We start from the raw sequence: 26,077 nt of genomic DNA, 5'->3' as shown, positions 1-26,077 counted from the left end.
CAGGCACTAGGCAGCAGTGTTCTTAAAATACGTCTTTTAACACAACCAAGTTTTTCCTTTCTTCTCTCCTAACTACCTGGACTTTAGCTCCCATGTTCATGACTGAGCTCCAAAACCAAGAGGTACAAGATGGATATCCGGTCAGCTTTGACTGCATTGTCGTTGGCAAACCGCTCCCCACAGTACGCTGGTTCAAGGATGGGAAAGCTATTGAAGAAAACGATCATTACATGATCAATGAGGACCAGGAAGGGTGCCATCAGCTGATCATCACAGCTGTGGTCCCCACTGACATGGGTGTTTACCGTTGCCTCGCTGAAAACAACATGGGAGTTGCTTCAACCAAGGCTGAGCTTCGAGTGGATTGTAAGTCTCAAAGTCACTGTAGAAAAAACAAGGGAAGGGGTCCTGCTGAGAGATGGACAGTTGGGTTTTTTTCAAGAAAAACACCATTTACGTTTAAAAAAAAAAGTATGCATTGCCCACAAAATGTTTCACTTGCAAACCTCTTGGGTTCAGTTGGGTTTTGCCAACTCCAAGGCAAGGCTCAGAGCAAACCTTTTCAAATAAAGAGAGGTGTTTTCCATAATCCAGGCACATGTGGGTTCCTGCTGCAGTAGCAGTGTGAAATCAACCTGCCACTCACTCAAATCAGTAGGGAAACTATAATTATAGTAAGAAAAATAGTTTCAAAGCTCGGATTATAGAAAAGACTTGTCTTCCATTTAACAGTGACCAGCACTGACTATGAGACAGCAGCAGATGCAACAGAGACATCTTCTTACTACAGTGCCAAAGAATATATTTCAAGGTAAAATTTTGAACTGTAGCTCTTTCTAACTTCTGACTTGATAAGAATAATATGTATATTATTGTCAAGCCTGGTTTTGCTATATCTAGCAGGGCCAATTTAATGTCATAAAGGAACAGCTAGATCAGCCAAGATGCAATAACTGCAACAGCTGGACATTTATCATGTGTAAACTTGCTCTGGCTGCCTTCGGGCTAGCTTGGATATTTCTTCACGGTATCAGTCGATTACTTTTAATGTCATGTGGTGCTGAATCTGTTGTCATGATGACAAAACCCACAGACTGAATTAACCTAAAATAGGTGATTCTGATTCCTAACTCTTTTCTGGCTTGCTGACTTTCTTCTTTCTAATTGCTTCTTAGCCGAGAACAGGAGGAATCTACCACTGAGGAGGAGCAATTGCCCCAGATCTTCGATGAGCTTCATGATATTCATGTGGCACCTGGAGCATCACTGGCTAAATTTCACCTGAAGGTGAAAGGTGAGCGGACCCCACAGCACTGTCAGTCACTCTCACTGCCACCTGCTGTCAGGTTGAAGTGTTACCAAGTTTTTCCAACGTGCTTTTCTGCAGCTGTGAGTCCAGTCCGTACATCTTTTACCATGTTTGCACAAACCAGCTAGAAGGATGTGTTCATGCTGATGAACATTGATTTTGCAGCAGACTCAGGCAGATTAATTGTCTCATTCTGTGTCCATGTCTCCAGGCGTAATTACAGGCATACGCTTCTGAAAACGGAGTCCTGTAATTCTCTGAGCATTAGTTATGGAAGAGCAAAAAGGAATGAAAAAAAGATAGCGAGGGTGTCCTTTCTTTCTCTTTAATAAATGAAACAGCCCTGGATTTGCCTTACTCTATGAGGGGGTTGCTGCTACAACCTAAAAACTCCAAAAAATGTCCACCCGGTGTTGACTGTCTGTGGTAGGGAGAGGTAGAGATTCTCCTATTTTCTCCGATTGCTGCCTATAAAAATGATGCGAACTGTTTTGGCTTCAACTTTTCTTTGTGTATGTTGCAAATCAGACCTAAGTGTTACTTTTCCAATCTGGAGGGCGTTTGCACATGCAGCCAATATGGGGAGTGCCAGAAACTGAAGAGAGAGGAAAGAATTTGAACAGATAAATAGAATTTCATGAATTTGCAGCCATTCCTAATAGGATAAATCCCTGAAACAGCAGCCCTGGGCAGGCCTGAGGATTCCTTAGCTTCTGCTCAGAAGGATCTGCCTGTTTGGAGATGCTCCTAAATCAATGTTGTCAACGCATTCTGTTCTCCATGTCTGTAACTGCTCCTCGCAGGGTACCCGCAGCCTCGTCTTTACTGGTTCAAAAATGGACAACCATTAAAAGCCTCAGATCGCATCCTCAAGACTGATAAACAGGAATTCCACTCACTGGAAATTCGGGATGTCACTAAGGCAGATGCTGGCCAGTACTCAATATTTGTCATCAATTCTGCTGGTTCTGCATTTTCGTCAGCCAGGCTGCTAGTCAAAGGTAGGTATTGGACTATTTTTGGCACCTGCTTTTCTCTATTCCAGTGGCTCTTTCCATTTTATGTAGTTATTTTTCTTCAAAAGCCTACCAAGGTAATCAAGTGAGGTAGGGAAGTCTGTAGATAAAAGATGACACTCTTTAATCTTGGTTCACCTATAAATTTGCCGTGTGTCCCAAAGATGAGATATGTCACTTCTCTAGGGTCTGACTGTTGTCTCATAAACATAGATTTTTACACCTGCCCAACCTCATTAACTTTAATGGTTCACTTTCTTAAAACTGAGGTCCTCTATAAATTATACTTACATTTCTATGTCATATCTCCTGCAAGGAGTAATCCCCTGGAATCACTGTTTGGTTTTGGTTTTGGGTTTTTTTCTTCAACTCATGGACAGAAAGGTATTTGTCATTTTGTTTGTTCTTCTTGTGTTACAGATCCTGATGAGAAAGAAGAACCATCAGAAACAGGTGAGAGAAGCCACAGCAGGTGGTAACAGAACCCCTAGGAATTTTTCAGTAGTCTAAACTCACACAGAAGGTGTCACCACATTTCATCAATACTGTCATTTTCAGATTCCCATGAGCAGCTGATACCGCCAAGATTCCTAGAAAGATTTACTAATAAAAAGGTGAAAAAAGGTGCAAGCATCACATTATCTGTAAAAGTTGAAGGTAAGTGGATAGATACCTTGCCTCTCTGCATAACACTTAAATTGCATAACTTCTTGACACATTCTAGACTTTCTCTGGCCCAAGTTATTGCAACCTCATCTCCTGTATCTGAAGTCTGGGACTCTACTCCCAACTTTGTAAGAGACTTTACGTGCTTTACAGAAAAGCATCTTACTCATCTTCTCCTCCATTTTCCTGTATGTAAAAATAGGGATAGTAACACTTAGTCTCATGAAAATGTGTTGATTAACAGTTTTGGTTTTACAAAAAGGTTTAATGTCCTTATGAGTGTGCTGTAGAAAGGTTTATGTTTCTTTATTATACATTATGTCTGTTATTGTTGGGAAAGCATCAGGAAACAGATCAAAATAGCATTTATTCACAGCATGGCTCATAACGGTAAGGAAGGACTACCATTAGGAAAATTAAAGCTCCTTGCATTGGTTTTCCTTTAGGACATCCACCCCCAACTATTACTTGGCTGAAAGAAGAGTCTCAGGAAGATATCCTGTGGATCAAACCAGACACTCCTGGATATAAACTTGCCAGTTCAAATATGCATCACAGTCTAATCCTGTTGGATGTTAAAAAGAAGTACAGTGGAGCTTACACGTGCATTGCTACCAACAAGGCTGGCCAGTCCATCTGCACCGCCACCCTGGAAGTTGCAGATGGTAAATCTTTGTTACAATACAAACACATTCTCTATGTTACCTTTTATACAGTGCCTAAGAGAAGAGCAACTGAAAAAAAATGCATTTTCCCAAGATTAGCAATGACTTTGCTTGTCTTGTAAATGATCACACTTGTTACTTCTATAGTAATTTAGATTTCTGACCCTATTTTGGATTAACAGCAACACCTTTCCCGTATCAACAGAAGACAAGTCTAAGAAACAACCAAATTAAGCACAAAGGGAAAAGAAAGGAAGAAAGGCAATGTAAAGTAACTAGAAAAAGTCACCATTTGAAAAATTATTTTGAGTTCTTCACTCTGCTAAGGTATTTGGAATTGTAGAATTGCCTTCAGGCAGCTAGAGTAAGTTGCTTCCCCTTTTGCAGAGCTTTCCAGGGCTTCTTCTGGCACAATTCCTTCAGTTAGACAGCGGACAAGCAAATATAGGCTGGGAGTAGGGGCCGCACTGTGAAGGACTCCATTTTTCTGTTATCCTTCCTTGCATCCCACAGTTTTATTGTACCAAGAGCTAGAGGAGCATAGCTTGAGCAGCGTGGAGAAATCAGGCAGTCATACATCTACGTGAACAGGGAGAGGAGAAAACTATTTGCATCATATGAGTTGGGAGTAGGTTTCCCAGGTTAGGAGCTGCTAACAGGGCAGATTCAGTATTCCAGTGTTCCCAGTAATCCATGTCTAGAAAATGTGCTTACATTAAATACATGAAAAGAACATTCTCTGCCTTCTGTCCTCTGATGATAAACCCTAATCTTGCAGTGAAAGAGGCTGAAGTTCTGACCCAGGAGCGCGTGATGGTGTCAGAAGCCATCATGACCACACTGGGGTAAGTGGTTGGCCACCCAGGCTGAAGTGGAGCAATGCAGGTACCACCCTGTAGAAGCTCCCAAGCATCACTTTTAGGCAGTGTTTATATCTTATATTCATGTTTCAGCACCACAGTTAAAATAGTTTGAGGTCCTAGTATGGAAAGTGCTATAAATACCCTAGTATCAGTGTCAGCCATTTATGCTTGATTATTGGGGAGGACAGGAACAAAGAAAAAAAAAAAGTTGGTTAGGTCATATAAAACTCTTGCGACATTTTCATCTCCTAAGCAGAATGCCAAAAAAATTCACAGGGTCAAGGTCTCACTTGCCAACTTTGAAATACACTGATGCTTCACAGAAAAAGAAGTAGATGAAAAGGATCTGTTCACAAACTTCTTGTTTACAAATGCACCTGAAGAATAACCTCCTCAATTTGCCATTCTTGGCTTGGATACTAGGCAGACACAGCCTGAAAAGTGGTATCCACCTGAACACACATTAGCTTCTAGAATATGTCTAGCCTAAAAGGCTTGACCAGTCTTCCTCTGAAGTGCAAAGAAAGTGAAGCAAGCTGCAGTGTGAATTCAGCTATTCCACTGCACCCTGTCCCTAGGATGTGCCTAGGCATACTTAGGGATATATGGTTTATCATATATCAAGTGGAGTGACCTTCCTCCTGCTTCCTATGCACTAACAGAGAATTGAGGCAGATCAGCTTGTGCAACGACAATTTATATCCTGCCTCCAAAAAGCAGAGATGTTGACTTCAGGATATTAGTGTTTTGACGGAGCTGTAGTCTTGGGAAACACGACAAACACTCTTTGAGCATTAGTTCGCTAAAAATTGACTCAGACTACAGATTCCACTCGAATAGTTTTATTTCAGTGTCAGCTGGGAATAAAGTCCCAGTAGCACCAGGGAGATGGAGGCTACCCTGTTCTGCAACCCACTCCCTGAGCAGCCAGCTCTTCTCATGCAACAGTTTGAAATAAAAGCCAGGAAGAGTGAGAATTCTCAGACGGAATTTGGCTCAAAGACTAAGACACCCGAGTGAATCTGTGCCCATTATGAGCCAGGTGCCCCAATTCTCATTTCTCAGTGGCCCTGGTGAGTATCAGCTACCAGCACCTGCAGTCCAAACCAGAGTCCTAACTCAGGTATTTCCAGCCTTCATGCACAAGGTGGGAGAAGAAAGGGGGTTTTCTCATTTAGCTCGCCTTACTACACATTTTATTTTAACATTTAACTCTGCTTTACTCTTTCAGAGCTATTCATCCCTCTGAAACAGGAGAAGGTAAGAGAAGCTATTTTCTTTCTTCTACTCCTGCCCTTCACATCTACAGCTGAGATTGTCTACGTATTCCATGATTACCACCTGCTTTTGTCCCGTTTTCTTGAAACTATCTAAAATGTTGGAACTTTTCAGGACTGGTCTCTGTTCAAGGGTGAATTATTTGGATGAAATATGAGCACAGTTTTAAAGACAGGGGAAGTGAAGAAAATGAGACCTTCCTTCCTCAGAAGCTTTTGTTACTCAATAAAGATGACTTTCCAATGACATTGCCTGCTTAATAGAAAATTTTCTCTTTTCCAGGAGACCTTGAAACTGGCATACCCAAAAGCCCTATTTCATTAGCTGATGTTGGCTCAGAAGAGTTTTTCCAGAAACTCACCTCGCGTATCTCAGAAATGGTATCTGCAAAAATAAGTCAGGGTAAGGAACCTGGCAAACACGATTTAATTAGTGTAGAAAAATACGCAATCTTTTTTTTTCAGGTATCATTTGGACTTTAAACATCAGTGAGATTTATGAAGCAGGTTTTAAGACAGTCATCCTACATAAACATATGAACATTTGTAAAATGATGAGGACTAAGAATTTTTAGTAAGAGTCCATCCACTGCATGTCTCAGTCTACAGTTTTGAACTAGGATAAAAGCTATTACAGGAAACTAAGATGGCTCATGTCCATTTTATGCATACAGTGTTTGTTTAAATAAGCGGGAGTAACTGTAAGCTATAGAGTGGAGGGCAAGTTGTAAAAATGGAAGTGTATTTTGAACAGCTTAGGTATTTGGAGTTCCTTAGGTATTCATCACTCAGTCTGAAAGCAATCCTGGTTTGAAGACTTCCCACATCTTCAAGTTTTAGCTCACACTGGGATTTTAAAACCAAGTTGAGGCTGAAAAGTGTGCACAGCTGTGCAGTAATCCAATGATTTGCTGAATTCAATGAAAAATCCTGGCTTGTGTATCATATACTGGTTATCATGAGGCAAAACTTTATCTTCAAGCAAAAATAGAGGTATTACCTCTCCTACAAATATTCTTGCAGTGCAGTGGCAATACATGCAGTAGGCATGCAACCTCATGCATTGAAACATCCCCATTATTTATGTAATCCTAAATACCAATAGGAGATCACACTAAATACTACAAATGCTCTTCCTAGTGAATATTTGTTTTTACGAAATTGAAAATTATTATAGATTTGGTTCATGTTCAAATTGGAGACCTTGTTTTCACATTTTGCTGTTTCTCTGTTTTTTAGCTACACTTCGAGTGCCAGGTGCAGAAAGTGACGATGAATCAAAAACTCCCTCTGCATCTCCTCGCCACGGACGATCCAGACCTTCATCCATTGCTCAGGAGTCTTCCTCTGAATCTGAAGATGGGGATTCCAGAGGAGAGGTATGTTATCTTTATGGACAAGTTTGACACAAGGAGAAAACTTCACTTAGAATGACCAATCTCCTGTGTTTTAAGGATCTCCATCCCCTTTAGGGATGTGCTTCACTTTAGTAGGTATATTTAGTAGCTAAATATTGGGTCTGCGATACAGAGCACACAGAACCAAATTCTGATGCTGGCTGTTCAAGTCAATGTGGTCAAAGCATACCCATTATGTAGTACTTCTTGTTCCCATGGCTGAGCTTCAGAGCTTGGTTTTCTGTGGCCTTAGATAGAGTAGGTCAGCAGAATTTTGTTAAGAAGTTCTTCATGAGAAAAATGCAAATTTTGTGAAAATTAGATCTTTTTTGGGCGTTCATTTCAAGCACTTCCTTAAAAAAAAAAATATTAAAACTTTGGAAATGTTATCCTACTTTAGCATTTTCAGGACCACTGTTTGTTTTGTCCTGGGAGAATAATCCACTGTTTCATGGTGTAAATCCAAAACACCTCAGATAGTTTTGAAAATATGGCCTGAGCCTCCTAGAGCCTTAGTCTTCTCCTTACAAAATGATTCTGTTTGCTGCACAAGGGCTGGAGAATAAAACATTAGACACAGATAAGCACTTACATTCTGCTGGTGTTACTGTATTCTGTATTCAGAGCACACAATAACTGTCGTTTCATGCTTGCAGATCTTTGACGTCTACATGGTCACAGCTGACTACGTGCCTGCTGCTCCTGACAGGGAGACCATCACCTTGAAGGAAGGCCAATATGTGGAAGTCCTTGATTCAGCTCATCCTTTGAAGTGGCTGGTCAGGACTAAACCCACAAAATCTAGCCCCTCTCGACAGGGTTGGGTGTCTCCAGCTTATCTGGACAAAAAATTAAAGGTGATAGATCACGCTGTGTTTATTTCTCATGTAAAATTACTTGCTCCTGTTGCAGTTCAGTGCCATCACTTTTGCAAGGCGTGATGGATGAAGAGGTTTTTGAAGGGTCCTGTAACATGATTGGGATTTTTCACGTTCTGATTAGACAACATTTCTGTATGTGTGTGGAGGGGTCTGGGTTTGAAAGACCTAATCATCCTCCAGCAAAAAATACATTTTACACCGGTTTAGGAACTGTTGAAAGGGACTGTGAACACACAAGGAATATTCCTCAGTGTGCATTGATAAAAGCACTGTTAACTTAAAAGAATAATGTTTCTTTTTTCTTGTATTATAGTTGTCACCAGAGTGGGGAACAACAGAAGCTCCTGAGTTCCCTGGAGAGTTTGTTTCTGAAGACGAATATAAAAGGAAGCTAAGGTGAGCTTATGTCATTTGGTATTTGCACCTTTGAGTTTTTCTGCCTTCTGAAGTAACATGAATGTTGGCATCTAGGTCCCTTCCCTCAGAGTCACTGGCTTTGTTCTGCTGAGTCCTGCCACCTTCCCTTTCCCAGAATCAAGCAAACCCTTGATTCTCTCAGGATTCTCTCAGACCTGTAACTTTTTATCTTTGGATTTTTACCGTTGATTTCAGCCTAGGAAAATCCCAGGCAATCTAAATCATATCGGGTGACTTGAAAGAAGGGGGTTACATGATATAATTCTGGAAGCTCTCTGATTTCACAAAAATCCTAAACTTCAGTATGTCTGTACTTTGGGGTGCCCTATGTCTGAGGAAGTCTTTTCAGCATGTCAAAGATAATTGTGATGTTCTGTGCTTTCTTTTTGCCTATTCGTCTTCCCTTCAGCGTTCTTATTCAAGAGCTGTTGATCTCAGAAGAGGATTACATTCAAGACCTACAGTTCCTCCAGACTCATCATCTTAAGTTCACCGAGACCTGTCCCAATGTCCCGGGAGCTGTCGCCAGTCAGAAATCCACCATCTTCAGAAATATTGAGGACATTGCTCGTTTCCATTCCAGGTGGGCATTCCCACGTGCCTTCATCTGAGACCAAAGAATGGCTCTCGTACCTGGTGTCAGAGCCACAGTAACTATTATTACAGTGAAGGATGTGGAGCACTGGCAGTGCCGAGATGCAAGGGAATTGATGGTCCTTTTTGGATGATAGATGACGGCATAGCTTAAGTCAGAGCACAGGGCTGGGACTCCTGTAATACCTTTCAGAGTTTCAAGGCTTCATATGTCCAGCTTATTTCTGACACTTTTAAGCAAAATTCGCAGAGAAACAGTGAATTATTATAAAAAGGCAGCATGGTCTTACAGGCACTTCAGCTGTGTCTTCATAAAGACATACATTCATCTAAAACTGATGCCAATGTCCATGCATTCAAAACACACCCAGCTGTAGCTGGCTGCCCAGGTACAACGCCGCGGCACAACGCCTCTGCCTACTCCAAAAAAGGATTTACTGCAGATCTGCTGTTCACAGAGTGACTTCCCAAGGCCCAGGCTAAAATACTTTTACTTGCCAGGGAGAGGAGGTGTAGTACAATATCTTATGTGCCCTAGGCTTTCCATTGCTAAGGGGCTTCCTTTTACACCTTGATACCCTTGCTCTCTTGGGAAGCGATCATTCTCATGGGAAGTCCCTGCCAACAGCATGAGAATTGCCCTTTCTTCCCTATTTCATACTCCTTGGTCCTCACTTTCCATTTACCTTAGGGGGGGCATCAATAATACGCATTCACAAAGGCCAACAGCCAGTGAACGTGCAGCATCTTCCCCGATCAACGTGTGCTCCAATCAGTGCTAGCAGTATTGTAAGCAGGAGCAACCAACAAGGAGTTTGAGCAGGTTGCAATGAAAAATATATTGTTACTCTGGGGAAATCATTATGGGGGGCACTGCTTCTGCAATGGGGAGGACGCTGTTGTGGGATATCTGGCACTTTTCCTGGCTGGGCCACGAGAAGAGATTTCCCTTCTCCTTCCTCCCTTTCTTCTCCCCTTCCTTTTGTTTTTCCCCAAAAGTAACTTCAACTGCTAGAGCTGATGTATGTCATCAGCTACAGACTGCTAAAAACCTTTCTGCATGTGAACCTGTCTCAGCATCCTTTGTGAAGCAGAGTGAGGATCTCTATCTTCACTCACATGGATGGCTCATTGATCCTTAAACTGAGGCAAAAGAACCTAGGGAGGGGTTAACTTCCCAACTTGAGCCAAGCCCTTGAAAATAATCCTTACCTTCCTTGCAGGGCATTTCATACATGCCAGCTAAGAGGGACAGCATCATGCTGGATGACGACACATTGAGATGTTTAATTCTAACACGGCAACATCCCTCATTTCCCTCTGTCGTTTCCTTTAATGTGTGTTAACCTGAAATTGCCTGATTTAAAGGTCTGGCTGCTGGGGCTGTGTTCTAGCCTCATTCCATCACCTTCTCCTCAGATGTCCTTTTTTCTTTGTCTCCACAGTGTCTTCCTCCAAGGCTTGCAGAAATGTGACACTGATGATGATGTGGCCATGTGCTTTATCAAGCACGAAGCAGAGTTTAATAAGTACATCCAGTACCTCGTGGGGAGGGTACAGGCTGAGTCGATTGTTGTCAGCAAAGCCGTCCAGGATTTCTACAAGGTAAAACAGTAGCCAAAGTACCTGCTGAACATGCATCCTATAATCCACTGCATCAAGAAATGTAGTTATTAATCACAGATATGATCCTGAAAAGGATTATTAAATATTTTTGTGGGAAATCATTGCTAAATATAATAATTTTGTATTCACTGTCTAGCTCTTCCTGGTCAGCACAATCAATATGAGAACATATTTACATATACTTATGCATTTATGAATATTATAAAGACTATACAGATACGAATGTGGCTGTAATTATGTAACTGTAATTAAGGGATGTTTTAAGGGCCACCACATTGTAAAACCAAGCAAACTCACATAAAACATAAGTATAGACAGGAAAATCCGTTTTCCTGCTCCAGCTGCTCAGGATTGAAGTTGACTAGTGCAAACACACACACAACACTCCAGACCCACGAGCACATGCATGTTCGTGGATCCCTTGAGTAGCAGCATGGCCCCTCTGTCCATCCAATACCCGCACCTAGGTCCTGAGTGCTTTTACCCTCTCCATGAGCCTCCTACTCACCAGCTAGTCCAGCTTGATGGTCGTTAGAAAACAAACGTACGCTTTCACGTTCACAGATCCCTTAAATTATCAGCACAAGCTCTCAGCCTCCCTAATATCCACGTCCGGATCAAAGTTTGCAAACACACGGACCACTCTCGACCAAGGTCTGGCACCAGTTGCTGGCACCGAGTCCACTCAGTCCTGCCCTCCCACCCCCCAAAGAGGCTGATCTTTCCTTTGGCACCATCTGGTTCCGCAAGATTTGGATCACATTTGCCCATCATCAGTCCTGCACTGGAAAAGCAGACATATTCAGTGTTTTGAACATCTTGTAGTCTAAAATAATAACTAGCTGGTAAAGGATGGGGGAGGGTTACAGCTCTCCAAAATCTGGGGTAGTGAGGTCTGGTAGAGCTTTCCAACTTTGGCTGAGTTAGGTCTATGAACCAGCATCAAATGAGCATTTTCAAAGGAGTAATCTTTTCTACTGTTCTTTGTAACAACCTTTCCTTGTTCTTCTATGTATTTTTTCAGAGATACACAGATGAAATTTTAACTAATGAAGATCCTTCACAGCCGCTTATCCCACCACTGCAGCACTACCTGGAAAAACCCATAAACAGGATCCAGCAGTATCAGACTATAATCAAGGTGAAGAGCTTTTGTTATACATTTACATCTGATAAGCTTATGTTCTGCGCTGTGCAGCTTGTATAGAAAAAGACTTTATCTTTATTTCATATTACTTGGCTTTCTTCTGATGCAACTACAGTTGAAAGCTTCTTGAGTAAGACAGTAATCGTTGCTAGTGATGGTGCTCTCTAAGTAGTTTTGTAAAAGTAAATCCAGGTAGAGGTTCACAGTCTCCAACCACATAAAGTTCAGCAAGCTTTATCTGAATGATCTTTAAATATATGCATATATGTATATATAAAAATATATGCTTATATGTATATATAAAAATATATGCTTATGTACATATGTATATGAATACATGTATGTATATATCCAAGACAAGTATGAATTTGCTTCACACTCAGCAACAGGTTTGTTATTAAAAAAAGCAATTTCCAATGTGTAAGATACTAACTTAGCAGTTTTTCTCCTTGTTTTATACTGACACTATAGTAAGATGAAATTTTTGTTTTCTTAAATGCTTTGCCCCATTCTACCGTCCTGAAATGTTTCATCTTTCAAGCTTTCATCTGTCCTACTATCTCAGGTTCTAGCCAAGACCACAAATGGAAGTTTCAAAGTAGCATTTTTTTAGGAGTATTTTTCAGGGGAAATAGCACTAGGATAGTCAGAAAGAAGACTGCAAAAAACATTTCCGTATTTTAGCATTACAGAAGTGAGCAGTTTGAATAGTTTCAAGAAGGTTCAAATTAAGTTTCTTATTTTGAACCCCTGCCTGCACACAACCACCAACACTTTAAAGGGTCTCTTGGAAGAGAGAGTGAGCATGCCTTCATTACTAAAAGAGAGGAACAGGAACAAATGTGGAAGAAAAGGATAACTGCCATTTCATATTCTTTCCACCCTCTCTTGTTTTTAATCTAATAATGACCCTTAGGTTAGTACTGCCACATGAATTGCTTGCCTCATGGTATCGTCAGGGTAAGTGCAAGAGAAATGCAATGGATACATTTAGGATTGCTTTGGGGTTTTTAGTTTTCAGTCACTGAAGCGTATCTGGTATTTGCTTCAACTTTGTCTTTGTCTAACATCAACTGATGTAAGGAAAACCCAGACTGTCTAGTCAATGAGGCTGCAGAACGGGTAGGAAAGAGGAGGCTTCAGTAGCTAAACAGCACTGAACAGCAGATGGTGAAAGAATGGGACAAAAGTTGCTCAGATGAAACAGCTGGAACAGATATTAAGAAACTCTTTGGCTATCAAGGAAATATTTTGGGGTTTTTTTCTGACCGCCCAGTAACACTTTTTTCATTCATAACAGGAATTAATCCGAAACAAAGCAAGAAATAGCCAAAACTGCACTTTGCTGGAGCAGGCTTATGCCGTTGTGTCTGCACTCACCCGAAGAGCAGAAAACAACCTCCACGTCTCACTCATTGAGAATTATCCAGGGACCTTGGAAAGCCTTGGTGAACCCATCCGACAGGTAACTGGAATTTCTCACTCAGTATTAGTGCTATGCATGCCTTCTTAGTTTCTAAGTAGCCTTAGGTCCTACAAGACACTTCTTTAGAAATCGTATCTGGAAGAGAGTATTTGCTTATTGCCTTTCTTATTGTTCAGAGAGATGGGGCTCCTGGCTTCATTAAGGTTTGAAGCACCAAAGCATAGATGCTTATGGAGCAATTCACACGTAATGTAGTTATTGGCCTTTCCAACCTGCTCATCAAACAGGAACAGACTTGTTTTGGGCCCCCAGATGATTTTTAAAGCATTTTCTTTTTTTCTCCTCCTCTCTTATTATTGGCAAACCACATGGGCCAACTCCTGGAATTACTGGCATCAGTGGGTTTTCATGTTGATTCCTCAAGTGTTAGAAGCTCACTGGGCCTTTTCAATCTACATGCTTTCATTTGACACAGTTCTTTCAAAGAGCTTAGCTGACTGGGATGTCAGTCCGAGGTAGCATAGCATACGTTGCATATCCTCCATATGAAAACTTCAGATCAAATTATGGATGTTCTCCCAGGGCTGTTCATATATCTTCAAAAGACCTGTGTGCTTCCCCAGGTCTTTTTCACGAAACAGATGTGTGTTTTCAGAGCGCAGAGGAAAGATGAGCCAGCTATTGGGACATTAGTCTGGGACTTTCAGCACCCTTACTCAAATTCCTGTTTCTTTGTAGACTTACTGTGTCATGCTGGGCAAGTCACTTACTCTGCTTGTTTGTATCCTATGTCTTCCATGGGAATCACATTGTATCACTGAATGGAGTTGTAAGACTAAATTACAGTGATAGTGAGACCCTCTGGTGGGGATTCATCTATCCAAATTTAGACATCTGGAAAAAAAAAAAAAAAAAAAAAAAAGAGTCCAGTGAATCATACCCCAAGAGCACTTATTTCTCCCTAATGTTGCCAAGGGGGAACCCATGTCACTAACTGACCTGTACGTGTCTGAAGGTACGTGAAATGAATGTCCTGCTCTGGTGAAGGAGACCAAGTGAGTGGATAAAGTGTCTGTATAACACACAGGATATAATTTTCCATTATCACTAGTACTAGTGGCCTGTGCCTACTTGACACGAGCTCTGTATTATTCTGGCAACAAAGAATAGCATTTAAAGATCAAAGTAATGACAACCACTGTGTGCATCCCGTTGGTGCTGTCAGTCTGATGCATCGCCTTTAGCATTAGAAACAGTCTGCTGTGGTGTAACAAACTAGAGACACATAAAGTGACAATGTAATAGTAAACGTTTGTTATCTGTTCACTGAAAAATGATGGTGGAACATCATTGTGGTAATTATTCCAGAGTTATCACTATGTGCTATTCCTTCTTTTTTCCTGTCAGGGCCACTTCATTGTGTGGGAAGGAGCTCCAGGAGCTAGAGTGGCATGGAAAGGACATAAAAGACATGTCTTCCTCTTCAAAAATTATATTGTGATCTGCAAACCAAAGCGAGACACAAAGACAGACACCTACAGTTACATCTTTAAGAACATCATGAAGGTCTGACCATCACAACCTCACCTAGAGCATTTCTCTGTCATTGAGAACTTCATGTTTATATCCAGCTTCTGGTCATCTAAATGGGACATTTCACTAATCCTTTTGAGATATTGCTTTGTTTCCAAAAGTTTTTGAACCACAAGTAGAATCTATGTCTACCCCAAAATCTCTCTGTTAAACCTGTCAGAAACATGTCAGAAACCGTCAGATGCATGGGTGGATTTTTACGGTGAAGCGATGAGATTACATGCACAAGTGTTTATCCATGTCTGTTAGCTCACTGAGTTAACTTCATAAGTGTGCAAAATTTTGCTGTCTATAGTATTTGCTAGCATTGGTAGATCTTTGGTTTCGGCACTCTGTAATGTTGGTAGTAAATTGGAGGAAATGCTGGTTTAGTCATATGCTACATTCCCAGTGGTACTTTCTGCTGTTTATGTCCTTCCCTGACACCAATTCTTGTTTAGAAATGAAAAATTCAAAGGGTTTGACCAGCTCATCTTCAGACATTCAGGGCTCAGGTTAAAACTGCAGGAAACTACAGAAAGAGTTTTCCCAAGGCAGCAGATGCTCAACTCCAGTAAAGACTAACCAACAAAATAAAAAAAACAAACATGGAGCTCTTGACCAAGCCCAGTCAGGGCCTTCCAAAAGTCCTTATCACTGTCCTCACTGATATTCATAGGCAGATTTTATTTTCCAAGAAAATAGGGCTGCTTTGTCCAGAGAGTGCCTGCTCTGTAACTTCTTTTCATGTAGCCCCTAACCATGTTGTTCCTGGGCCCAACAGTGCTGCACTGCAGGGCCAGTGTGTCCCACCCTTGGGATACACTTTAATGCCAGATGTTACTTCCCTGAAATGTGATAATTAGTCCCAGGAAAATGTCTTTTTGGTAACCAGAAAGTCAAGTATACTGGGGAAAGGATTGCGAAGTGACCCCGGTTGTTGTTCAGCCAAAGCTACGTTGCCTTGCTCATGCAATCTGAAAAATCTTTAAAAGCGGTGTAAATTATCCCTTTTGCTGTTGGAGCATCTGATATAGCTTTAATGGGAATGGCACAACTCATGTCCACCAAATAGGGCGCACACTGGTAGCAGGAGACTTGCTGGTGATTAATAGTTGTTTCCATTTCAAACGGTGGTTGAAGGCTGTTCTGGTTCACAAAGGCTAGGTCTGAACTGTCCTAAACTCTGGGTGTTTAGCTGTGGGAAATTCAGCCTTAAGAACACGGGATGTGCGTTGACTTTCTTGTCCTCCTGTCGTGCAGCTGAACAACATAGACGTGAACGACCTTGTGGAAGGGGATGACCGGGCGTTTGAGATCTGGCACGAACGGGAGGACTTGGTCCGCAAGTACCTCCTTCAGGCACGTACAGTAAATATCAAGAACTCCTGGGTGAAGGAGATCTGTGGCATCCAGCAGCGGATCAGCGAGCCTGTCTGGAGTGAGTATGGCCTGAGATAGCCCAAACCTCTTAGGTTTTTTTGTTGGGTGGTCTCTCTGATTCAGGAAGGAGATTAGCAAAAGAAGGAGAGAAACCATCTAGGGTCATTTGCCACCTCTTAAACTGAACTAGGGTTAGAGGCTTTTCTTTTAATCACATCACAGACTGCTGTAAATAACAGCGCACGTGACTTGACAGCACGCAATAAGCTTTAACCAGAATAATTATAGCAGCGTTAGGTCCTCCACTTGAGCTGAGGAAGGTATCTCTATCAGGATGGGACAGTGGTGTTTGACTCTCTCCATTTACCATCAAGGGACCCAAGACTGTATATCACTGAAATGATTAAGTTTGCATGACAGAGGTCCCACAGGATAGAGGTTTTTAGGCAATAGCAGAGCAGATGAGTAACTTTCTAATTACTCTTCAAAGTCCGTAACCCAAGTGTGGAAAACACAGGCTGATGAGCTGAGAAGAGCTGGCTATCCCTGGCCGATTCAACTGATGTGGGTTGCCTCTGATGGAGGATCAGAGTCAGAGACTGAAGTGGTTGCCCAGTTCCCTGTCTTCATATTCATACGTTCTTGTCAATAAGCAGAGGATGTTATTTTCCAGCAAAATAGCCCAGAAAATGTGTGTCACTGGAGAAGAGAAACACGTTACTGAAACTTCTAAAACACAAATTGCAGGGTTGGCACTAGAGATGCCTTTGATCTGGCAGGGATTGCAGAAGGGGAGATGACCACAGGATTTGGTGACAAAGGCCCTGGCCCACTGTGTGAAGAGCATCAGAGTCCAGTGGGAAAACCAGTCTCAGGACCTGACCCAGAGTCCTGCTGATACCAGGATAAAGCCCCTTGTGACTTTGTTGGGTACCAAGTCCTCCACTCAACTTCTGGCTTACATTGCTGTATCCGCGCACATGGGTTTGCTTTGGATTTTTATCTTGTCATTCAAGCTGCTTCATCCTCACTGGCATTTGAGATTCCATCAGTTTTCTGTCCACAAAATTTATCAGCAGGGTTATTATATCTTTATTGTCCAGGTATAAGCTAGAAATGGTGTTCTTTACAGCGTAAGGAAATTTGGCATCTTCAAATGCCAGAGCAGAGTTGGTTTTAGTGTATATACACTGAAAACAAGTCTGGGCATTTTATTTTTGTGCTTTTAGTGAGGTGTTCTAATGAGAAAGACTATCAGAATAATTTTGCATAGTTTCATATGGTAGTAATAAGTTTAAAAAAAGTCCCTTAACAAAGCATAGATTTTATTGGATGGAGACCAACAGAATACTAGTTTGGATATCAAGGGTGCATTTTAATTGGGGAATTATCTAACTGTGGCAGCTGTGTTGTGTCTGAATAACGGATGTACTTATTAAAATCATGGCCAAAAACACTTCCAGATCAGAAACAAACCCCATTTTTTTTTATGGCCCATCTTTATAGCCAACAACAGACATTTGACAGACTGAATTTAGTCTCAGATAAGCAAGGACAGCATGTCACCTGGAAAGTCATTAGCTGCTAAAATTTTCTGTTCAGCTTCCCGTTCTGAACCTCACAGATTTGCAAAAATTATAGCTATTCCTATCTTACTTTGCAGCAGCCACCCTATGGACAGCCCCCCCCCCCCCCCCCCCCCAAACTAACATGCTTATTCTGATGTTTCAGTACCTCCAGACTTTGAGGAAGAACTGGCAGAGTGTACAGCTGAGCTGGGAGAGACAGTCAAGCTGGCTTGCAAAGTCACAGGAGTTCCCAAGCCATCTGTCAGCTGGTACAAAGGTATGAGCGGCAAGCCATGAAGTACATCTTCCAAATTTGTTCTTTGTCTATATTGCTTTGGTTAGTGGGTAATCTAAAAGCTGACCACCTAGAGATACCCAAGTCTAGTTTTAAAGTTAGCTACTAAGCAACCCAGGTAACAGATCTTCCTACGAGCTAATACACCCTTTTTTTTCAGGTTTGCCTATAAGCCCTTATGAAGCCACATCTTGTGGCAGTTAGACAACTAGTAAATGAACAACTTGTTTGAACTAGCTCAGATGTTTCCATGTCATAGCACAGGCAGCTGTGTGGACATATTCTTTTCCCCAGCATTACCATATTGCAGAGTAAACAGCTTTGCTATAAGTTCACACCTTGTAAAGATCTGTTCTGCATGTTTACAGTCACTGTGGAGGTGTTCCTGTGGCTAGCAAATCAGAGCTATAACTGCACAGAGCACACTCTGGGAAAATTTCACTTTTAAATGAAGATTGATGATGTATGAGGTCCCTCAGCAGTGCTTTGCCCGGGGGGATGTTTTGTAGAGAGCTGGATGAAGATGAAGAACTCATTCCTCAACTACCAACATCAGCAGCAAAAAAGCAAATACAGCTCTCAGTCCTCTCAAGCAGAAAAGCTGGATGAAATTCCCAAGGAGAAAACATAATTGATACTAAGCTATTTAATTTTTTTTCCCCCTTTTGTCTTTCAGATGGAAAGCCTGTGGAGGTGGATCCCCATCACATTATAATAGAAGATCCCGATGGTTCTTGCACATTGATCTTGGACAACCTAACGGGTGTTGACTCAGGACAGTACATGTGCTTTGCTTCCAGCCCTGCTGGAAATGCCAGTACCTTAGGAAAGATCCTTGTTCAAGGTAAAGTTCTGCACAGATGCATTGTTTTAAAGGGGACTGCTATGTAGTACCTTCAACATAAATATTAAGACATCCTAGAAGTTCTGTATAACATCTACTGGGTAATACTTTAAAAAAGTTATTTGATGTACAGGTGCAGTCAGTTGTTCTTAGGTGAAAAAATTCGATCTTTAGTGTCTTGTGTGCAGACATCATAAGAATTATCTGGTCAGGGGCACATCCTTTGTATCTGATCATATTTTCAGCTACTAGCTACACTTATCTTTGCTTTGCAGTGCCGCCACGGTTTGTGAACAAGGTTAGAAATGCTTATTTTGTCGAGGGTGAAGATGCTCAGTTTACCTGTACTATCGAAGGAGCACCTAGGCCTCAAATCAGGTCAGTTCTTCAAGTCACACTAGAACAAATCCTGTTTTCCTGTTTTGCATTGTCAGAAGAGTCTCCTGCCCTTTCTTTCAAGGTTATTACCCTTTCTTCTCTGTGTCTTCCACCTTAACCCCATCCCAATGCTGGCTCTTCCCAATCCCAACATTCCTGAGATTCTCAGCAATTTATTCTAGCTAACATCTGAAAAGAAATACCTACGGATAAAACCTGCTACAGAACTGTATCAGATCTAATGCCCTGACAACATTCTATCATTCCTTTATCCTCCCTGCCTTACACCTGAATTTATTTCATCAGCAACCAGCCTGGGGTATTCAGACAAAAAGCTCAGCATAGCTTCACATGATTAGACGCCCTTTTGCTTATATGAGAATTTCTGAGAAGAATCTCATAAACCTGTGCAGTTTAGTATCCACGTGTGATCTGCCAACCTGTAGACCCATCTGCCAGAATCCAAATTTTTGTCTAATGGTTAACTCTTGGGTTGTTTGCCCACTGGTCTGACAGATGGATCAGTGAGCTGGGGACTTCTCGACACTGCATATTTTTTCCTGGCTTATACTCGGTGTTTTCCACATGCAGATGGTACAAAGATGGTGTACTGTTGAAGAACACAAGTAAATACCAGACTTTCAGTGAACCACGGAGTGGCATAATAGTCCTGGTGGTGAAGAACCCTTCCAATGAAGATATGGGACACTACGAATGCGAGGTAAGTTTGGAGAGTTTTAAAGATCTGCTCTCTGACATGACATAGGTAGGAGAATTCATTTCACTGGGAGAGACACATTGCATGAGAATAGTGGCTGAGGAATTGCTGCTGCCTGCCACATCAAAAAAGCTTATATAAAGTCAGGTTCTCTTGAACTAGATCTGGATCGTGAACATCCAAAAGCTTCAGAATATTCCGATCTGAGAGTTTGGTGGTTCAAATAATAACTGAGTGAGCTTGTTCTGTAGCTTAAATTCAGACCTGGATCTCTAGAGGTACCTCTTACAAAGTTTAGGACCATTATGACATGACATTTTGTTTCTGGACCGTGTTTAAATTAGGACAGATTCATGCTGCTACAAAGAAACCATCCAAAGCCAAAAGAAAGAAATTAAATCTAAATGGAAGTGTAAACCACGGAAATTCCTGTTTATTTAACAAGCATGCCTACATGAAAGTATCTAATAAAATAAATGTGCTGTGAAATATTCTCCAAAAATTAGTCATAGTCTATGCATGCGTTGTAATAAAATAGTTATAAGCTGTCAGGGCTCAGCAATAAAAAACAGTTGACCTCGATTTAGGAAATTAGCAGGGGGTCAGCTGACCCATGGTAAACGGCTCAGCTCACAGCAACTTCACAGTTATTCCACAGAAATTTGTAGGAAGTTTGATATAATTTAAAGACTTCTAGTAGAATTTTAGCAAAATCGCATTACCTTGCACTTGCCATTAGCTAAGATCCCAAGGTCCAGTATTCCCTTGGCTAAGACCCAGTCGATTAATGGATGGTAAACAAAAAACCCTGTCTTTACTACTTAAATGCCGTACAGCAGGAATCTGTGCCTGTTGGTAGAGACAGAGCTACCTCAGGACCAAGGCACAGGCTGCAGAGCAAACTGCAAATAACTAAGTGATCTGATGTGCCGTAACTTGTCTGTGCGAGCCATTTGTGGTAAAGCATTATCAGGAACTGCACTGAGCAGCAACGTGTTCGTTCGAACTCTAGCTTTGCTTTGGGGTCACAGCTTTGTCCATTTCTGTTGTCATGTAAATTGCAATGAATTTGTAATGTGGTATAGGAAGATTTTTATTATACAAAAACATCCTGCGTTTCATTTGGTACTGCATGATTCTCTTTAGCTGGTGAACAGATTAGGGTCTGCAAAAAGTGGAGCAGAACTTTACCATCACAGTGCTGCAGCCCTGACCCAGGAGAGGAGAGGAGACCAAGCCATTACCATAGAAGGTACGATCCTTGACCAGCTCTGTAAGTATGTCAGCGAATTACTCTAAAACCATCTCACTGAGGATCAAATACATTTGCCATCTTATCCATATTGATTGTTGGTGTACACGTATCTGTATGTCTATCAAGATGTGCATGGGTATACTGCAGCTCAGCTCTATACCCATCACCATCTGTTGATTTCCAAACCTGGCAAATCAACTTCATCATATAATGCTCATAAATGCATTATATGAAAAAGGAGGAGCAAATGAAGGGTATGTCACACCACCACTAGTGCAAGAAAGATGTTCCTATTCCTGTTTGAATATGTGAAAATGTGTGTCAGCCTGGCAGAACATGAGTTACGTGCCGCTGAGAAAAAACAGGGGCCAGTAAGTAAAGCTGCAGGAATATTGTGATCGTTTCTGAAATACCACTGAAGACCATCTGGAACGACTGAGAAAGCAGAACTGACAGCAGCATATCCTGAGCAATGTTAGTTCATCCATTATCTAGGACTGATCAGGTATTACGCACCACATAGTCATAGAGTCTATTCCTTTTTTTAATGCGTGTTTCACCTGAACTGGTAGGGTGACAGCAACTGATTTTACACCCACCCAGCACCACATCTCTGTCTTAACACCTTTACGCTGTGACTGCCTAAAGTTACCGTCTTATCAGAGGGATTTCCACGAGCAGTGTGTTAGACACGCCTGCTATAAAACCCATCAGAACTGCATTTAAATCAGTGGCTACATCTGAGTAAGGAACATCTCATGGCATAGGAAATTGGTTCTTCGTACATCTTAGAAGTGTCCTCAGCCAGCTGGGCCATGGGCCAGCCAGTGCGGTCTCTCTCAAACAGTTCCTAGCAGCAGTTCAGGAGATAAAATAGCCAAGGGATGATCTATAATAGATAACTTACTGGTTTGGAGGGTAAGAGAGAGGACTAGGATAGGCACACGCCATTCCATGTCAGCAAACCTTGGAGTCAGAGAGCTGTCCCAGATGTGGTTAGTGGAGACATGGCCAACAAAAGCCAGAGGTTTCCCAACAGCAGCAGAACCTTCTTTCTTCACCTTCAGTGTTTTCACATTGTCTTGTGATAATAACAGGGGTGCAGGTGTGGTTCTGACAGGGGATAATTGTTATTATCAACATTCACTAAGAGCCATCAAATACAAAGGCATTCTGACTCAAGAAGCTGCTGAGCGGCAAATGACTGGAAAAATATTCAGGGAAAATGGTACTCCGCTCATATTTTTTTCATTATTTTCTATAGGCCTTTGCTGTTGGCCCTGTCTGAGACAGGGTCCTGGCCTGGATGCATCTTTGGGCCAGCCCTCTGTAGACACTAATGCTGTATTCTTAGATTAAGAGCATACAGACACAATAGGATATTAAGATTAGTATTCTGATCTATGTACTTGCTTGTCTTTATTTTATGCTTGTTTTCCTTCTAGTCCTTTCCCAGAGTGCCATCAAATCGTTCCAAAATGTTACAGGGCGAATGGTGTTAGTATAGTAACACTATAATTGTTTCAGCAGAATAAAACTTCAAGTACTTGAATGGTTTGTCCTTGCTACACGCTAAAGAGAGAAAAATAAGTTGTATGCAGGATGTAGAGGAACACAAACAAATCAGTTAGGGTTGCATATCTTGATGAAGTTCCCTTGTACCAACACAGAATACGTTATAAAAACAAACAAGGGTTGTAAAACAGCGTTAGGAGCATCGTTCAGCTGTTGGGGTTGCAAATGTATCTCTTCAGCCCCAAATTACTCATCTGCTGTTATTCCTGCAGTCATAAACAAAAAATTTTGTGAGCTTGGTTGAAGAAATATAATTGGAGTTTGCCTGGAAGCTTCAGAAATGTTATGAAATAGGTTTTGGTCTGTGATGTGCAATTGCTTGAACTTGGTAATAGGGAAGGAAATAGATCCCTGAGTTACCTCCAGGGAGAAACAGAGGGAGAGCTGCTTCAGGCCAATGGAGCAAAGAGCAGGCTCATCCATGGAGCACGAGGATTGTTCTGAGCAGATCGCATCAGGGGTGCATTTGGCATAATGCACTTGACCGTGGAGGGAATTCGTTGCTTTCTTGAGAATCAATAACCAGCCTTGACCTACCTATGGAAAAATCAGGTTCATCTGGCAAAGAACTGGAGGACGGATGGATCTCATGAAGGCTTTCTCTTTCCATCCTTACAATCCTTTCTATTTGTGAAAATGGGATTATTTGTAACTTCACCAGGAGGACAACATTACTGCTGTGTGGTACTATTACAACAGAAAATATATGCTGTGTCTGTTTCCTAGTTCACCTGCACAGTGGGTCTAAGTTTTACCTGATTTATCGTTGGTTCTGCGAAATGACTGTTGTCAGAGTCTCCTGAGGCACCCAAGGGGCTTTAGTTGCAACTATTTTATTTTTTATCCTCCTGCCTTTATGTACTGTTTATTATACTGAACCAAACCTACCGTCACAATTTGGGATACCATTAGTACGGTGGTTTATGAGCCCTGACCTGCAGTCAGTGACGGTCCACAGTCCAATACCATGGGTCTCAAAACCAAACTTTTTGTCACTCGGTTTAAATTCACACTGTGGGAATTTGAAGATCCATTGGAAGGACCAAATCCAAAAAGGATGGAAACCACTGGACTAAGGGGTCCCCTTGCGAGCAGCCGCAGCTTGGGCTGCAAGCCTGAAACGCTGAGATCTGCCTTCAGCTACACCCAGTCGCTGCACTGAAGTCAATGGAGAGTTGCTTTCAAAATCCTTTTTCTGTGGATATTGGAAGAATTTTAGACACTTTTCAAAAAGCGTAACTGAAAGAAGATCCTTCTCTTTGACTTCAAGTTGACTGTCTGCTTTGCACCTTGCTGCTTAACCTACACACGGCAGATCTGGGCTGATGTGCTGTAGCATCTCTTTTTAACATGTTACTATTGTGATTCATTCATCCCAAGCTCACTAACTTGTTCTTCTTTTTTCCAGAAAACCAAAGCCCAGTGTTTTTGAAAGGTGTTGCATCTTCGTATGGGTGGGCAGGTCCAGGACGTAGAATGAGACGGTCAATAGTAGAGGAAGGAGTCAGCTACACAAGCGGAGATAAGCAAAACCATAAAACCACCCAGCACAGTTACAAACAGGCAACAGGAATCTCTCCAGAATTTTGCCCTAGATCTCGCGCAGAGCTTTGGGCAAGTTATTTAGTTGCCTTGTTTGGTAATATCCACCCTGCAGGGAAAAGCTAAATATTCTGAGGCTCTCAAATGGAAGATTGCTTTAAAACACAGGGAAGAATTAGATCTCTTAGTGCTACCCTTTTACTGAAGAAATAGGGCATAGGATTTTTTCCCCTGACCTTTTTGAAGTTCCCTGGTTAGGCTGATGATTAGGATATTTCTCTTGTTATTTTTATTCTGTTGTCATCATCAGTTAGTCTCATTTTTGGGCTGGCCACAGGGTTTTCGGTGCAAATTCAAGAGCACAATCTGCCTTTACAACCAGCTCAGCCTCTGCAGGAGTGGAGCCTTTCTTTTTTTTTTTTTTTTTTTTTTTTTTTTTTTTTAGAGAGGTGCAGAACACTTACGTTTCATTCACACGATTTAGGAAACTGTGTTATGTCCATGAATTGCTCATTTTAAGATTAGCTTTAGCAGTTCATGCCAGATTTGTGCATTCCCTGTTGCAGAATAATCTCTGATGCGTAGCAGAAGAAGGGTGAAAGCAGAGCAGTGCTCCTGTGGTTTATGCCAGCGGCGTGTACTGTGCAGGAAAAATAGGTTTATGCTTCCGTGAGTGGAGAAAGCAGACTTAGAGTTTGTAAGAAAGGCCATAAACCACCTTTCATCCATTCAGAGCAACAGGAACTGACTTATCATAAATGTTTCATCACTTGTAAGTCAATGATTTAACGTATTAACCAAAGAGGAGTCTAGTCCTATAGAAGCACTGGCTGATCCTAATGCTTACAGCTTTTAACCTGCTTATCAGGGGCTCCTGCTTTGCAAAGCTGTTTTCCTAAAATGCTATTGAACAAGTTGAAATGATAAATCTGGTGCTAAAACGGATGCAGAATATTTTCCTCTTGGGAAAAAAAAAAAAAAACCAAACCCCCACACAACCAAACCCAAATTCTCTCATCCTACTTTCATGTGGTTCTATCCTTCATATAAGATTGTTTCAATCCTCCCTCACACCTTGGATAGCACATATCAAATTGATCCGCCACACACAGTCATCAGGACCCAGGTACTATACACCATTTACAGCTTTCTCATCCCAGGCCTGCTGAACTTTTGAATACTGAACCCCTTTGACATCTGCTACGTATAGAAATATTGCAGTGGTGTCATTTGGGAGGACTGCAAGAACAGACATCAATAGAGTAAACATTAAAGAGACTTCTTCTTACAGACTTTGAAGATTTCATTAAATACTTATTTAATTATCATATAAATACAGTTGTTAAAATAACTGTATAAAACATCTGTGTTTAGGTGTGTAATCAAATTAACTCCTATTTATATCAGAACTGATACTCTTGCTGTTTATGGATTAATCTCATTATAATATTTGATGAGATTTTCTAAAAGTTATGTAAAAATTGCACAATATTGATTTAAGGGTTTAAAAATTCAGTGAAAATTTCCAGCCTGGGTGCAGTAAATTGTTCAATCACTCAGTTCATCTTCTGTCATTGTATAATTATCAGTCCACCATTTAAAAAAGGTTTTGAATGATTTAAAAAATATTAACTAAGGATAGGTAAACGGTTATATTTTAATT

The 26,077-nt window shown here is 41.4% G+C and overlaps 1 protein-coding gene across 1 annotated transcript in view; it reads left to right on the top strand.

The window, feature by feature from the left end:
- The window catches only part of OBSCN (obscurin, cytoskeletal calmodulin and titin-interacting RhoGEF), a 183,872-nt gene that overhangs the window by 116,607 nt on the left and 41,188 nt on the right, over positions 1 to 26,077 (top strand). The window contains exons 71-94 of the mRNA XM_049798970.1: positions 88 to 366; positions 733 to 811; positions 1,176 to 1,294; positions 2,113 to 2,310; positions 2,746 to 2,778; positions 2,884 to 2,982; positions 3,438 to 3,656; positions 4,435 to 4,501; positions 5,751 to 5,779; positions 6,080 to 6,199; positions 7,036 to 7,175; positions 7,850 to 8,050; positions 8,388 to 8,470; positions 8,901 to 9,074; positions 10,531 to 10,690; positions 11,736 to 11,852; positions 13,159 to 13,323; positions 14,692 to 14,850; positions 16,120 to 16,297; positions 17,971 to 18,084; positions 18,779 to 18,946; positions 19,222 to 19,324; positions 19,916 to 20,045; positions 21,189 to 21,294. Coding sequence (XP_049654927.1) covers positions 88 to 366; positions 733 to 811; positions 1,176 to 1,294; positions 2,113 to 2,310; positions 2,746 to 2,778; positions 2,884 to 2,982; positions 3,438 to 3,656; positions 4,435 to 4,501; positions 5,751 to 5,779; positions 6,080 to 6,199; positions 7,036 to 7,175; positions 7,850 to 8,050; positions 8,388 to 8,470; positions 8,901 to 9,074; positions 10,531 to 10,690; positions 11,736 to 11,852; positions 13,159 to 13,323; positions 14,692 to 14,850; positions 16,120 to 16,297; positions 17,971 to 18,084; positions 18,779 to 18,946; positions 19,222 to 19,324; positions 19,916 to 20,045; positions 21,189 to 21,294 — 3,240 coding nt within the window. The remainder of the gene's footprint in view (positions 1 to 87; positions 367 to 732; positions 812 to 1,175; positions 1,295 to 2,112; positions 2,311 to 2,745; positions 2,779 to 2,883; positions 2,983 to 3,437; positions 3,657 to 4,434; positions 4,502 to 5,750; positions 5,780 to 6,079; positions 6,200 to 7,035; positions 7,176 to 7,849; positions 8,051 to 8,387; positions 8,471 to 8,900; positions 9,075 to 10,530; positions 10,691 to 11,735; positions 11,853 to 13,158; positions 13,324 to 14,691; positions 14,851 to 16,119; positions 16,298 to 17,970; positions 18,085 to 18,778; positions 18,947 to 19,221; positions 19,325 to 19,915; positions 20,046 to 21,188; positions 21,295 to 26,077) is intronic.

This window comes from Accipiter gentilis, chromosome 4 (assembly GCF_929443795.1).
Source record: "Accipiter gentilis chromosome 4, bAccGen1.1, whole genome shotgun sequence".
Classification (NCBI taxonomy): domain Eukaryota; kingdom Metazoa; phylum Chordata; class Aves; order Accipitriformes; family Accipitridae; genus Astur; species Astur gentilis.
The sequence above is the reverse complement of the archived record's forward strand: the minus strand, read 5'-3'. Positions and strand labels throughout refer to the sequence as shown.